This window comes from Phaenicophaeus curvirostris, chromosome 13, assembly GCF_032191515.1.
Source record: "Phaenicophaeus curvirostris isolate KB17595 chromosome 13, BPBGC_Pcur_1.0, whole genome shotgun sequence".
Taxonomy (NCBI): domain Eukaryota; kingdom Metazoa; phylum Chordata; class Aves; order Cuculiformes; family Cuculidae; genus Phaenicophaeus; species Phaenicophaeus curvirostris.
Window position 1 is genome coordinate 6752034 of NC_091404.1, and position 16253 is coordinate 6768286.

The following is a 16253-nucleotide window of genomic DNA, read 5'->3' on the forward strand; positions in this document are numbered from 1 at the left end:
TAGCTAGAAACTCCTTCCTGTTTTTTGCAAGACAGATATATTGGAGGTGGGCTTGGAGTCAGTGTCATTACAATCATACGTGGGAAAGCAAGACTTTGGCACTACATGACATTTTGGCTGAACATTAATTATCACATTGTTTTTTCAGTCTGAATTGAAAACAGTACAAAACATTCATTATGGAATATGTATTGGAATGCAGCTGTAGATTCTATAAACATAGGGGAATCTAATTAATTTTCACTTGTGTGATGCACTTTCTCACATGCATTCTTGATTTGTTGATTTAATTGCCAGTTTGCAGGTGGGCAGGAGCCAGTCTCCCCAGCATCTTACAGCTTGACTGGGAATAACTCTGGGTTTGCTGAAAGAGTGGCTCGTACTTGATAAAACTTGTATAGAGGGACAAGTACTGATATTTCCACTTATCATATAAGTCGCCATTGATTTTCTGTATTCTCTGAGTAAATGTCTTTGTAGTCAAAATTCATTACAATTTCAATAAACTTGGGTTTACACTGGTTTTTTTTGACCCATAGTGACAAAACTCTACTGTCAGTGAGATGCTCATCAGGGGGATTTTCTTTTTTTTTCCTAACACCCTCATCTAATGCAGATGGGAAAGCAGATTTTATCATTTCTGGTGTATGATTATTTGAAAGCACCTGAGTATCTAGTGAGCTACATTAATTGCAGATTTACATAACAGCTGGTGAGCATATGCCCTCAGTTAGGACTGGCTGTATAATTTTTGCAGCCTCATCTGTTTGCTACATATATATCCCACCCACACCATTTCAGTTTTATCTTGATGAAGCCCTGTCTTTTTCATCCCTGCTCAGATCTCAGTCTGCCACTGAAATTTTTTTAACTTTCTGGAGTTATACTGCTGCATGTCATCAGCCTGAGAAGGCTGCAAGCGCTCCGTGTCACTATGAATTAAAAAACTCTCTATGAATTTCCTGTAGACGTGTCTGTGTTTATCTTAACATGGTAATACAAACGTGTAACATGTTTTCTTTAGTTGGGCAGAACTAAGTAAAATAAAGAGGTCTTCATGTTTCCTCAGTTATTCATATTTCTAGTTATGTTTCCTACAGCAAAATATAAATCTCTGAACCAAGATGACATTATTTGTTCTTGTTTGCCCCAGAAATTTTTCAGTTGCATAAGCTTTCCTGCAGATTCATGTACTATTAGTTAGCTTATTCCAAATTAATATTCATGATACCCATTTCTAGTTGGTTAAATATTTAAATAAGTTCATGGTCTCTTCTTATGAGTCAGGGACCTTAGTGCTTTCCCTTTTGTTAGGTATGAATAATAGTATATAAACTATTTTCAAAGCTTTCTTGCCCTGTAGGATTTCATATTTGCATATCTTTTCATGTCAAAGATTTAAATGTGCGTGTTTTAAATGAGAGTAGTTGAATATACAAAATGAAACTGTATGTAACACACTGAAGTTAAAATTCAGTCTCCCCTAATATTTCCTCTTTGCTCACCGTGATTCAGATCCCTTGGTCCTCACTCCAGGCACATGTCCTTCAAGTCAGAGGGAGTCAGGTCTTAGCAGTGACTGCAGACTTGGACCCAGACTGCAAAACAAAACTCATTTTAATTTCAGGATCAAGCTTAACCTGGTATCAGCTCTGCAATTGCGATTGGAAAAATAAGAGAGACTTATATAGACTGCATGAAATTAGGTGAGCTGTGATTTCAAGCCAAATTAATCCAGATCAAAATTTAACATTAAGCTTTTTCTTCCCCTTATGTAATAACTTAAATGTGCTTTCTTAAATATCTTGTACTGCTATTTACATGTGTGAGCTACACATTACATTAAAAACAGGCCCAAATCTCAGCCTCGAGTCAGAACAGCCTCGAAGTCTTGGAAACTCAAAGCTGATTCCAGATCAAAAATTTGCAGGTGGCTTTTATGTTTGTAATGAACCTGTGCCAGAATGCTCTGAGCTGTGGTTCATTTCTATCAAAAGGTACATTAGCAAAGTGGTTTTGTTCTTTTATTTTTCAGTCTTTCACTGTTATCAGTGAGACTCAGTAGAGAAGCTTTTCCTTGAGAACGCATACTTCTCCTGCGTTTTCTCTCCTCTGAACTATTACTCAGTTGAAAAAAAACCCTTTTTTTTTATTTCCATTATTAGCCTATAATCACTATGCTTATTATTTCGTCCTTGCTGAAATAAATTTTACTAATACACGGACAGTAAGGAAATTATAGGGCCCTGTAAATAGTTGTGTAACAGCTGAATTATTGAAAATCTTTAGTCATAATATTTAGTTGATCAAGTAAAACACATTTTCACTTCAACATGCGTATTTTCTGTGAATAGGTTCTAAAGTTATAGTAGTTATTCCTCTCCACACTGCAACTGTGTTATTTTCTGTTGAATAAAGGCATATATACTTTTATTTTCCTTCTGTACTTTCATATATGCTGAAAACTGTAATGCATTCATGGCGCTGGAGCAAAATTGCTTGAATTTGCCCACAAAGTAGTTGGAAGGGCAGGTGAGCAGCCAACCAGCAGGGAGGTGATGTTGGCTTAGGTCACGGGTGCATCAGGGACTGCAGCAGCTTGACCAGCAGCTCCTGAGAGCCTGGCCAGGGCTGTGGGGATTGGGCAGAACCTTCAGTTAATTCAAAGAGAAATTGCCAGTGGAGTGAGAGGCTGACTCTGTGTGTGTGTGTGTGTGTGTCTGTGTGTGTTAAAGATTTATGCAAATGCATGTTCAAATTTTAAAAAAAATAAGTCTTGAGGGAACATTTTTGAAATCCAGTTACCTTGAAGTTTTTCTATTTTTGGTTGTAAAACAGAAGCAGATAAATCCCTGGCTATGTGTTGATGTATGTTTGTGTGGCATGAGGTGTTTGAAAGGGATGAGGTGGACTCATGTCACCAGTCTGGGCTCAGATATGTAGATACAGGACCTCACAGAAGGACAATGTGTAAAAGAAAACTGAAATTTCTCTAATACTTTTTAAATAGTTGATTTTATCTGGTAAGATGAGGATTAGCAGACATTGAGTACATACTGATGTCCAAAGGCTGTAACAGAGATTCCAAATTATTACATGAAAGACAAGAATATACCTGTTTAATTCAACACAGTCCATGATTGTGTCTTTCTTTTCATCTGTTGGTCTGTGTTGCATAAAAAGTATAAAACAGGCTGCTGTTATGGAATGGTGTAGCAAATATTCTCTTTTTTTCATCTCATTGTAATAACAACCTAAGAATCCGTCAGCAATTAAAGACGTTTGACCAAAAAATAAGAGTAAACAAGGCAGATACAAGATACAGAATAAGAAATATAACATTTTCTGTAATTTTTAAACACCACACCATTTTAAATACACCACAGTCTTTGCTGTGGCTGCTCATCTAGACAGTTATTTTTAGCCCATTAGTAAGTAGCATTTTTCTTCCGTGATACTTTACCATTTTATCAGCAGCTGATTTGGACATGCAAATCATTAGTCCTATTGATCAAAGGTGCTGAACTCCTGCAGTTCCCATTGATTTCAGCAGAAGATGCAAATGTTCAGTGCCTCTGAAAATTGCATCCCATGTTCTTAGATTTAACCAACCCTGACTACAAAATGACCATTTAATACATAAATGAATTCTCACGTGTGACTATGAAGTTGTGCCTATGCTTCATGATATTATCACTATTTATGAGTATTCACTGGAGATGGGTATGGGGTCTTAAATTATATTCATATAGAGGGTGAGGAAATTAAAACCTCTCTGCTGTCTGCCACTGTGACCTGTCATTTATCACACTGTGCACCACGCAGAGGAGTGATGGTTTCAACACTAGGAAAGGCCAGACCAAATTTTAAAGCTGTCTGTGTCTCAGTGCTTAGATTTATACTATTGGTTGCATAGCTTTATACAATATTAAATACAAGTCTTTAACTCTGAGAACTAGAAATTATGCAGAGAAGGCTCAAGGGAGAAATATGTTGATTTTAGACTGAAGAATAGGTATAGTAAACATTGTTAGATGTTTCAGGTATACATGGAAGCTGTGATGCAAGTGTGCAACTCTGAAATGTCACTGAACTACTTAGTGGGGTAGCTCTCACCGAGACTGGTACATTAGGGTTTCAACAGCTGGGAATTACAGTGCTTATTCTCTGTGAGCCTGAGTCTTGCTGATTATCTTGATATTGTCACAAATCTTGAAGTATATTGAAAAGAAATCCTGACGACATTGTACTGTTGTCTCTGATTAGGTTTTGTTTTTTCCCTATGACTTAGTAGTGAAAAATGAAACCAGACAAGTCATTATACATCCCAGTAGGAGGACTGCAGGAGAGGAGGGGATATTTCTATTCTCAGGTGTAAAAATATATTAGGTATAAAGAGAAGACTCTTTGAGTAAGAGGAGAATACCTGAGCATTAGGATGGCTAGAGCAAATAAATGGAAAAATATGGTTCAAAATAACTAATCGTTTCGATATGGATTTAAAAAGAAAGCAAAAAAATCCCTAAGACTGAACCAAATATTTACAGTCTCAAATTTTCAGATTTGGTTAGAGCAGAATGACCTAGCATTTTATTTACAAAATGAGCTTACAAAAGAATACACATTCTCTAGGCCGGGATCAGAACCTTGGTTCTGACTCTAGTTTGCATTCAGTATTTTCATACTGCTTCATCTTTACAGCACCCAACTGGACCTGAGGCACTGATGCACCCATGGCTTCATGCCACAACAAAATCCAGTTTTATAAGTAGACCCTGCTAGCACTTACAGAAGATAAATACTTTTCTGGCACTTGGTCAGAGCAGGTGCAGAAGGAATAGTCAGCTACTGATATGTGTTCTACTGCAGGTCCTCTAAAGTCTAGGCTTCAGGAGGATGATGTACTGAGATTTTATAAAATAACTGAAAACAGCAGAGAAAGCTAAACAAAAGCTTTTCACCAAAGTCAGCAATTTGGAAAGACCTCACATTTGTAGGATTTTTTGTCCTCTGAAGTTCGTCTTGCAGGTTGATAAGTACTTACTGCACAGGACTTTTTTGACATCTCCTCACTACCGAGAGTCTCTTTTGCACTGGAGCCAAGCCTCTTATTCATATTCTGCCAAACATGTAGCACAGGAGTTGACAAGCTGTGCTTACACAGAAGGTAGATAAGAATAAATTAAATTAGATCATTGGCTTCATAGCAGGTGGCAGGTTAATCCAGTTTACAAAGTGAGTCCTGAAAAAAATGCTTATATACTTGTGAATATTTACTTGTATGCTGCAGAATTTAGGGGACTGAGTTAGTTTATCTGAAAGTGTCAGTTTGCTTTATTTAAATGTTGAACAAAAGAAGCAATTTGGCCATTTACTTCAGATATAAAGACCCGAGCTTTGGTTCCAAACAAACTCCCACTTGTTTCACTTACAGCAGTTATGTGAAGCAATGAAAAACCTGCTTCTGGATAGAGAAAATCCCTTAGGCAGCATAAAGTCATGCTAGCTTTTCATGTCTTTGTTCCGTGAAGGAAATTTATGGAAAGGGTAGAAGATACAGGCCTTTAATTTATCTTCTTCTGCAAGAGATCTGTTTTATACCTAATAATTATTTTTTACCTAAGACATGTAATAAATTATTCAAGAAACTCTGTACTATGAGTAGAATCTTCTGTATTTGAGAGAGAGGTCGTTTAAAGTTACCCTGAATGACTTCAGTCAGCAGCCTGGCCAGGACAGAGTAACTGAGAAAGTAGCTTAGTTTTGCCATAATCTTATGGCATATACCAGTCTCTTTAGCTCCACTGACTACCGACTCCTCGAAATTTAGCATCTGAAATAATGTGAAAAAAAAAAAGGTGTATGTCTGTTTTTGTGTGAGAGTTTTATCTGAAACATTGAATTAAGCAGGGCTATCTAATAAACTATAAATTAAATACAGGTATATTGGCATCCATTGCATAAACTCTATCTCCAAACATTATGTAGAGTAGATCACATTTTGCCTCGTATATATTTCCCTGCCTCTGGATCACCTGAGTGAGCACAGTGTACTCCTCTGCTTGTAATTAGCACATAGCAAAGTGATAACATAATGATAGAGGGAACAAATGTACTGGAGGTTCAAACAAGTAATCTTTTCAGATTAGCTTTGCAGTAGGATGGAAGAGCCAAGGAAACAAAGAAATCAAGTTGGAAGTTCAAGAATGCCAGGTAAAGAAGAGTGATTGCTAGCAGCAAGGAGAATATTGGCATTCAGTTTTTAGAGAAGAGATTAAGTTAGACCAGGATGAGGGAATGTTATGGGCTGATGCTCCTGGTGACTCACCACAGCCTCTCTGAACTTAAAGTATGAATTTTGCAATTGTTAAGCATAGTGATGCTGCTAATAAGCTGTTTAATCTCCACTTGCCTGGTAGTCCTTGGTTTTTGCTTGACACTGTAGCAGTTCACCAATGACCTTACACACCCTACCAGTAGCTGAGGCATTTTAAGTGCTGCAAAATACTGAATATGGAATTACAGAATTTTTCTGGAGTACCAGGTGGGCAGAGCCAAAGCAGCTTTTGCTTTTTTGCAATACAAGTGTAGTCATCAAACCTCAAAGACTTCTTATTGTTTCTGTGGGAACTTAAACTACATCCAATCATGCATCTTTAGTCATAATGGTGGAGTTTAGTACTGTTAGTCATGAGCTAGCCCTCAAATGCACTGCAGTCGAGGTCTTTTTGTGTAAATGTTAGTCTGGAAGGCTGACCTTTGAGGAAAGGGCAGAGACCTTCATCAGAAAGTAAACCTTCCTCCTTTTTATCTAGCCCAATTCTAAATTGGACAGAGTAGTGGTGTTCAACTTGGTCTTTGGGGTGGGGGTCTTATCTGGTCACTGCACCTGGAAAATATGGCTGAGAATCTTACAAATGGATTTTTGCTGTGGGAAATGACTTTGTAGCCCACTGTTGGATTCTAGAGCATTTTCTGTGCCCCTTTATGTAAAAGGGAAAAAGCAAAAGCCAGAAATCCACTAGGAAAATCAAGGAGTGAATGACTCAAAAGATAAGTTCTTTTGAGATTTTTAATGAAATTCATTACTTGTCTACTTATTGATGAAGAGATTTGAGAGAAAGATTAAAGTTTTGTTTAATCTTATTTTGTGAAATATTTGTGCATTTAAAACATGATGTATGTATGTTGTAGCAAACGCAGCTTTGCAGGAATTATGTATACCCTAGATAAAAGAAAAGTAACACAGAAAATTAAGAGGCAAGGTAAGGCTCTGTTTCTGTTAAATAAATGTTTATTATTCCCTGTAGTTAACATCTTGAAAAGGTTGAAAAGGTATATCTAAAAATTAATGTCTTCACTGGTGCATGTGGTCTGGTCATTACCAGAGTGATACCTGGATCTGAAGGTAATTTCTCAAGAGCTTTAGCTAATGTTATGAAAATTGGGTTGATTTTAAGACTGCAAGATGACCAGGTTTCTGCAGTGACAGAAGCCATTCAGTTTAATTCAAGGACCTTATTTTCATACCACTCTGCTTTGTCGTTCAAACACTCTGTCTTTCACATTGTTTAATGTGAAGCTGCTCTACCAGCGTCCTGTGTCATCTCCCATGATCTAGAAGTTCAAGGATGGCAGAGACCATCATCTCTAACATGCAGCTGGTATTTCTCAGGGAGGGAGCTGACTGTCAGACATAAAACCAAACAGTTTTGCTAGCTTGCCAAGCTTTGGCACAAAGTATAAGAACAACACCACTTCCCCAGCCTGAAGGAAGACACAAGCAAACTATGTGAACTAGTGTGAATGGAAGACAAAATACATAGTGCACGTAATCCAGAAAAGACATATAGTAAGGAAAAAAGTGCATTGCATACCGAGTCCATGCTTTGTGACGTACCCTCTGCAGCATGTGCAAATACTGTCTTTAGGAAATGAATAATACCAACAATGGAAATAGCATAAGAAAGCAACTAGATTATATTCATGATGCTATAACCACTAAAAGCTTATTGATGTGTTCAGTTATGTTTTGCATCTAGTGTTGATCTGTTTCAACTGCTTATATAATTATATGCATTAGTGTAAATGAAATGTGCACTCATTAATTATCAGTCCCATTGAACTTTATTCCTTTTTGTTGTTAACTCTTTAAGTGTCTAAAAGCTCAAGACAGGAGCCAGAGCCACCTGCTCTAGAGATGTCAAAGCACGTTGATTTTTCTTGTACCTTCTGTACACAGAAGTAATCTGTCTTGTGTTTATAAGCTCAAAGATCAGAGCTTAGGTCTGTGTGATCTGACTGCAAGATCCTTTTCAAAGTATCAGCATAGTCCCTTAACAATTTAAAGTTCATAAAATATGAAGCAGTCCAGGCAAGTCTGTGGCTTGAGATCTCACCACTAGCAGTGGAGTGAGCTTCTAGTATCTCTTCTGGGGTGTGGGAATTTACTGTCCAGTGGTGTGTATCCAGAGTCCAGATCTGATGGTGAAGCAGTGGTTTGAGAATTTGGTAAACTAGATCACACTTGCTTCTCCTGAGAGTCTCTGAGGTTCCTACCTAATTGAGGAAGAGCAAATATATTGCCTTTTTGCAAAATAGATTGCCTTTTTGCAAAAAAAAGTAGGATCTGCAGGCAGATCCTACTCAGTGCAAATTGCTGCATGTGGCTAAAGAGCCTGCTACTGAGTTTTGCTCTTTATGTGACAATTTCACCACTCTCTGGGGGGTATCCTCCATCCCTGTTTTAGTGGGTCATCAGTCCTCCCTGCTGAGTTACTTCAATGCTAAGGCAACCTCTACCTTGAAAGAATTTGCCCTTCTCAGTAAAACCTAGGTAATTGTCTAGCATGACTGCAGTACTGTCATATTATGCTTAAATTAAAGTCCTCTGTTGTTGTCTTTCTCTTACCATCCTTCGATTCCTCAGATCAGAAATAACAGAAAGGAAAGCAGAAAAGCGAGTGGCTGTGTAGGCAAAGTGGAGTGGGCAGCCCCCATGTATGGTAATAAAGATGGTTTATAACTTTGTGAAAGGACTAATTTAGCGGATTTCCCAGTGCATACATAAATAACAAGTGTATTTCTATTTATATATGTTGTAGAATAATTGTATGTATTTTAGATCTACAGCCAGTTTTTTATCTGCAGTGTCATTCTGGAGTAAAACTATGGGCTCAGTGTTTTTACTAATGTTTAACCTACATGAAAAGGTTTGGGAATGCAGTGGGCACAGTTTCACTTAGTACTGGTTTGGAAAGATGAGAAGTTCTACTTGCTGGCAGTGCTTTAATCAACAAACACGGGGCTCTTTGACAGTTGAAAGCTGAGGGACAGCATTGATGTAGCATTACAATCTGTGACATGGTATTAAATTCATTCAACTGTTATCCTTTTAATTGCAAGTATTTCCATTAATTGCTGTAGAAATTTATCACCCTGACCTGGCTGAGCTCCAAAATAAAGTGTGGAAACTAATTAAACATTAAGTTTTAAGGTAAAATAGTAAATTGTTCATTAGGCCCCTTGAAATTCTGATTTATTACTAACAGAACAAAGTAATACTTGACTTTGAAGAAACCGGGTCATTGCATTCTTTCTTAGTCTGAAGGTGCTGTAGCTTAGACATCAATTAATTGGTCTTCATTTTTTGCAGCAGTACACTTGTTTGGTTTAACCTGGCAACTACAGCCTGTTGTTGAAGGGCAGCTATATGAAAACGGAGTTAGCAAGGGAAATAAAGGAGCAGAATCCATGGATACCACTTACTCTCCAATTGGAGGAAAAGCTTCTGATAAAATGGAAAAAAAAGGTACGTATTTTGAATCCAAGTTCTCCCTTCTCTAGTGTAATTTTAAAAGAGGCGTGAGAAGCCCATAACCAGATTGTTTGCTTTAGTAGAACTGTCACTGAAATTAGCAACCGACCCAAGCCATTAGGAAGGTAATGGCAGGAAGGTAATGTTCAATAGCAAAATTATTGCCCTTCTTTTGTGAGAGAAGAGATTAAAGTGTTTGGCTTCTGTCTTAAGATAGGCAAAGTGGGACCATATTCACCTTGTTCCCATTTGTGCAAAGGGCTTGATGCTGTCCCTGTCTCGCAACCAAAGTCAGTCTTGGGCAAAGTGAAACCCTTTGTACTGACAATTTAGAATATGCAGAAGGGTAGAAACCTTAATGCTTTTGAAGACATCCAGTTCTTGAAGGCATAAGCTAAAATACGGCGTCCTGTCACATTCTAGCTTAACCAGTCACAGTGAATCAGCCTGCAGGAATCCACGGAGGTTTGATAAAATGCCTGACCCAGTCTGGCAGCTCCCTGCTGCCAGGGGCAGAGTCCTGCTTTGCTCCCTTTGTGGCTCCCTGTGTCCCCATGCCCACGGCATGACCAAGACATGTTAGTTCACTGTGGCAGAAAAAACTGGCTTCATTAAAAAATGGAAGTAGTCATCTGCCATGTAAGTGACTGAACCAGCTCTTTTGAAGGAGCAGAGAAGTTCCAGAGCTGGCGTAAGAAAGGAGTGGACTGTGCAGAAAGGAATGCAAAACAGACAGCAGGACTATCTCTGAGATGCACAATTTCTTTCCCTCAAGTCCTGTAATTTAATGTTGTTAGGTCACCTACTCCAGTATTAGTTACAAGCTCTGGCCCATGCTTCCCACTGAACAGCATGGTGATGCCTTCTGACTGTAAGACACAGCTGGGCCTCCCCTTTTTTTATGATACTCAGAAATAGCAGATAAAACAGCACAGATCAGAGAAAAGTGAGTGGGAGTAGAATACAATCCTTTGTCTTTCGAGTTGTTGGGAGGAAGGTAAAATTGTACTGAGAGCTCTGCAGTGGTAGGAGATTTTCAGAGCTTTCAAATTTTAGAGCAGAGCAGGGATCTGGTTTTTTGTATGCAGGTAAGATTTACTACTGTAAATGTGAAACAAGATGGGGCATTGTTGTACCAGACCTTCCAGAAGGAAGATTACATCTCACATCAGTAGCCTTACAAATCAATGTGGCACAACTGGACAGAGAACATATTAGATAAATGAGTAATAGAAATACATGTAAGGAGACAATTATGTTGTTATCCATTATTTCACCCCTTAGAATGCATTGGTAATGAATTGCAGTAAACGTTTTATACACTTTTGTATTTTTGTCGTGGCGCACCATGGAAAATATCTCAAATAGTTCTTTTCAACTGCATTAAATAATTTTGTCAATATATTACGGATTTAATAAAAGCATTTCAAAAGTATTTTGCTCCCAAAGGAGGATGTGACGGAAAATCAAAAACATCAAAAGCCTAGAAAACGTGTTGCTTTTAAAACAGAGAAAAGAATGTATAAGTCAATGGATGGTCAATGTAGTAGGTTGAACGCCAAACCACATACCTTTCCCCAGGCAATTCTCAAGTCTTGTGTAGCTACACAGTAACCTTACAACACTAAAACACGGAAGGCTGTGATAGCAGAGCCACTTCGCTGAGGGTTTATCCAGCAGTTTCAGAGGTCAGTCGTGAATATAGCTAGACTGTTGTCCCACTTGTACCCTTTCACCTTTTGGGGGAAGCCTGTAATCCAGAATGTATGTTAACAAGGGTGTACACTTGGGAAAACATAAGAAAAATCACATGAGCTTAATACCAGGCATTAGCACATGCATAGTCTGGCTGTGGCTGATTTTTGCTGCTTATATTTCTTCCTATCACTTTTAATATATATCAGTAACTTTATTCCCAGTGCTCATAACAAGTTCTTCATGTAGATGTGCTGGGGAGGGGGATTTGGAAACAGGCAACTCCTTTCACTACAGCAGGATAGGATACCACAGAAAGTTCATACTTTGCCTGTAAACTTGAAGCCTCTGATCTGATTTCACAGGGATAAATAACTAATGTCAGATATTGCGACCTCCTATTTTCCCAGCTCAGTGCAGCAGCACAGAGTGTTTTTCCAGACTTTGAAAGCATATGTATTAACCAATCTTTTAACAAAAATCAAGTTTACAAATGAGTAAGTCAGATTTCTTTAAGAAGTCACTTTATAACAAACTGACCCATGGCTATGAGTTAACATTTTAATATGTACTAATGTGATTAAAAGCTCTGACATCCTGTCGATGCTGGTATTTACCAGGGGAGTACAAGGAGATTGATTGTTTCAGGATCAGTAATAATCAGAATATGGGTACTTTCTTGTGAAGATAATTGGCCACACGCTGTTTAGAGTTTTACTTTCTTGAAGCCAAGAGAAACCTGTGATTGGGAATCTATCTTCTGTTTTAGACTTGCAAGGAAATTGTGCTTTGAAAGAATAAGGAAGAATTAATACCAGTTGGCAAGATTGGGAGCTGTACAAAGAATTGAATCTAGATAATTAAATGATACTTTGTCCTAAGAAAAATGTTGTACAAGAAAGATATTTTTAGAACAAGGGAAGAACTTGAATTGCAGCACTGTAATTTTAAACGCTTGTTTGGGACTTTTTCAAGAAAGAGCAAGGATAATCTGTGGACAGGGCACCTTCAGATGCCTTTATTGTGCAGCCGTATACCTGCTTTGTTCAAGTAAGCACAGAAACAGAGCTAAATTCTCTTTCTATAAAGAAGGCACAGTGGCTTAGTGAATATGAAAACATGCACTTCAGGCATGGCTTTTGCAGTAACCTTTTCATGCTATGCAGTTGTCTGAAAAAATACTCTTTGAAAGGTAGAGATGCTGCGACTGTAAGCTCTCAGTAGATAATATATGTATTTTCATGTTACCGTTGTGAACAGTCTCATGCACTTCTTTACTGTGTAATGAGATAAAAGTAAATCTAAATGCATTTTTTTTTAAAGATTATATGAAATTATTACTAAAGTAAAGGTATTTTCATCTAGTTGTGGAAAAACTCAGAGATATGCTCTTTTGAGCCTAGCAACACTAATGTGGTATTCAGCATAATTTGATAACATCACTTCATGAAAACACTCCCTGACAAAAGTTGTAATGCTTTTTATTTTCAACAAAGAATCAGTCTGCCTCACTTCAACAAACAAAGCAGTTACTGTATCTTAAAGGACCTTGAACACCAACCAGTGCTGCCATTTACTTCAAAAATTATACTGTATCCTCGACTTTTTTCTTAGTTGCTTTACTGTCTTGTAATTGAATCACATTAATTACCATGTGTCAATATCACCAAAAAAGTTCCTTAGTGTTTTACTTAACCTGGGGTAATTGCTTTCAAAGAATCATTAAGATTTAATATCTCTGGAGGACTGGAAATAGGGGAAAAGGGTTTTAAATTTGCATCAGCCAAGTAAGATCTTATGAGTTAGAGTAGGAAGAGAACCCCTTTTGTTGCCCAACACAGAAAGTTTAATTCTCTTTCAAAGCTCAATATTGAAGAATTTTTTTGTGAAGCAAACTGGACAGAAGTAATCTTACTTCGAATATTGTTAGAGCAATAATTTGGAAATATTATAACTTGTGAGCTAAGTAACGAGTGTATTTTTAGAATATTAGATTACAAGTTCTATGCTGTAAAAATAGATGCTTTTATGTGATAAGGTGTTAAAAGTCACCTCCTAGTTCTTGCTGTAGGTTTCATGACACAAAGCAGCCATAAAGCTGGAAGATCCAGTACCCTGACAATTGCTTCTTCGTTGTAAATTAAATCTTTATTCATTAAGAATGCTAAGTACTTCCTACACTAGTTAAAACCTCCATAAGAACCCACTGAGGATCTTTGTTATTAATACGTTCAGGAAAAAAGCTGGCCCAAGCTTTGCTATTGCTGTTTTCGTTTCCAATGGCAATTTATAAAATTTCATATGTGTTATGTTGCATTAGATAGTTATATGCCTTATTGTAAAAGATGAGGCTCCAGTCAATTTGCTCCTCTTTATCCTTCACCGTGATACCGGAATGAAAAGCAACATAAATGGATATGGCTGCTGAATTCAATCTTCTCTTGGCTCTTCCTCCAATATAGCACGCTACCCCTCTTTTTTTTTTAATTGAGAGGAAGTATGGAAATATGAGTTGGAGTTTTGCAAAACTTACAATGGAATTAGCTCAGATGTTAGCAGGATTGGGTCTGCGGTTTGCAGCGTGTCACAATGCTGATCACAGGCAGGCATTACAATACACAGATAGTGATATGAGCCAGCAAAGCAAGTCAGCTCCAATTTAGTTTGGCAATCTCTTCTTTATGCATTCCATTTCCCTTTCTATTTCAGCTCTCTCATACCCATGTGTGAAGTTACGTACTGTAGATGTCTGCAAATTTATTGTTAGGCATTGTGAAATTATGCCAGCTTTCTCTTTAGATTGCCTGTCACTGTCCTCATGCCCCTGTTACACTTTCATGCAGGAAATCCAAGCCAAAACAGATGTTCTTTATTTCTCCAGGACTAGATTATCACTACCATAATAAAATCGTTAGGAATGGTGATTAATAGAAATCTAGGCTTGGTCGTGGGCCCCAGCCTCCCGAGTTTGATGGATTTTCTGTCTTCACTGGTGTCCATTTGTATAGCTTATGCAATGCCCGTTTGGCAGTAGTCTGAAATACTGCTAGAGGAAACTGCCCTGCTGCCTTCTCTCTGTGCATTCTCAGTTGAATGAGTTTTGTTTGCATAGCTGACAGGTGAAGACCGTGGTTTACACAGCAGCCCTTCTGCCTTATATATTCAATAAAGCACTCCAAGATTTCCAGGGCAAAAATTCTCTGCTACCCCTGTGGTTATAAATGTTGCCTGCAAATTTATTTGTATTTTTCAGCTAGTTGAATAAAAAAATGCAAAGGTTTCAGTGAAACATCCTCTGTTTAAAGGTTGTTTTCAGTATATTCTAGTATGTCTAAGGCATACCTCATGACCTGTTATCTTCACCTGCTGTGAATATGCAAATGATGGGTTTGTTTGTTTCTGGAATATTAGTGTTTCAGAAAGGACGAGCCATAGACACAGGAGAAGTTGAGATTGGATCCCAAGTTATGCAGACGATCCCCCCTGGTTTATTCTGGCGCTTTCAGATTACCATACATCACCCCATGTACCTGAAATTTAACATCTCGCTGGCAAAGGATTCTCTGCTGGGAATTTATGGCAGAAGAAACATTCCACCTACTCACACTCAGGTAATTAGAAATAATACTAATTCTATCGTGCTAACATTTTCCAACAGCAGTGGATGGGAATGTTCACAAGACGCTTTCAGAGCAGGCAGGGAGGAAGCTGCTGGCCGTAACCACAAAAAGCAGTCTGTTTATCCCCTTCTTTTACTGAGGTCTATCTATACCCTCCAACCAGTGGAAGGGACAGTGTCATAACAGCAGTTGTAAACGCTGTGATGTGACTGTCCAGAAGGCTGGACAAGTACACAATGTACTGTTGTGTAGCTCGTCTTTGCAGGGGCAATGGGATTAAGTACCAGGTCATTTGAAAATGCTTTAATCTTTTTATGACTTCATCAAAACAAACAGATTACATAGTCAGTATAAAGAGCTAATAGGAAAAAGAGTGAAAGGCTGTTTCTGGTTTCTAATGTGAAGATAAGGTCTGAGTGTTTATTCCCTGGGATTTTGCAAAAGAAAACCTAGCTAGGCAGTAAGAATATGTGATACTGCTGGTCAGATTCAACTGGTTTTTTTAGGCTTAATGTATTCAGCGTATGAAACTGTAATTTCTATGGATGACAGGTTTTTCAGCTTTCTTATAGAAGGACCAAACTCCACAGAGTGTGAAAAAATGGTATATGGAATCATGGAAAGGTTGTTTTGAAGGGGTCTCTGCAGATCACCTAGTCTGTCCTCAAAGATTATTTACTAGAGTTTTGATTTTAAAAATAAGACCTTTTAGCTGTTATTGACCTAAACTGAAGCTGGGTCTTCAGTTGAGCTGAAGTTGAACTTTATTGAAAATTAGAATGCCTAGAAAATGTAAAGAAATATATACACTTCTTAGGGATTCATAGGAAGATTTACATCTCTGATGCTTTGAGGTTTACTGGTCTTAAAGTTGACAACATCGATTTGGTTAGAACTTCACTGTAAAAAAAAGAAACTTATTTGCATTAATAAAACTAAATATAAATAAAAGCTATATTTAGTGTTTAATAGATGATATTAACAAACAAATATTAAAAAATCTGATCTAGAACAATAGGTTCTTTAATCTGTTCTTGGCATTTGAGATTAATCACTGCAATACAACTTGGAAATTTTGGAATTATTCCCATTAAAGAGATGTAATTTTTGAAGCAAATATG

At 37.7% G+C, this 16253-nt stretch overlaps 1 protein-coding gene across 5 annotated transcripts in view; it reads left to right on the forward strand.

The window, feature by feature from the left end:
* Positions 1 to 16253, forward strand: part of TENM1 (teneurin transmembrane protein 1) — a 662362-nt gene that overhangs the window by 520158 nt on the left and 125951 nt on the right. For 4 of the 5 annotated variants that reach the window (XM_069868106.1, XM_069868109.1, XM_069868110.1 and 1 more), the window contains 2 exons: positions 9656 to 9811; positions 14924 to 15123. In XM_069868106.1, the coding sequence (XP_069724207.1) occupies positions 9656 to 9811; positions 14924 to 15123 (356 nt within the window). The remainder of the gene's footprint in view (positions 1 to 9655; positions 9812 to 14923; positions 15124 to 16253) is intronic. The other variant, XM_069868108.1, reaches the window with a different exon arrangement.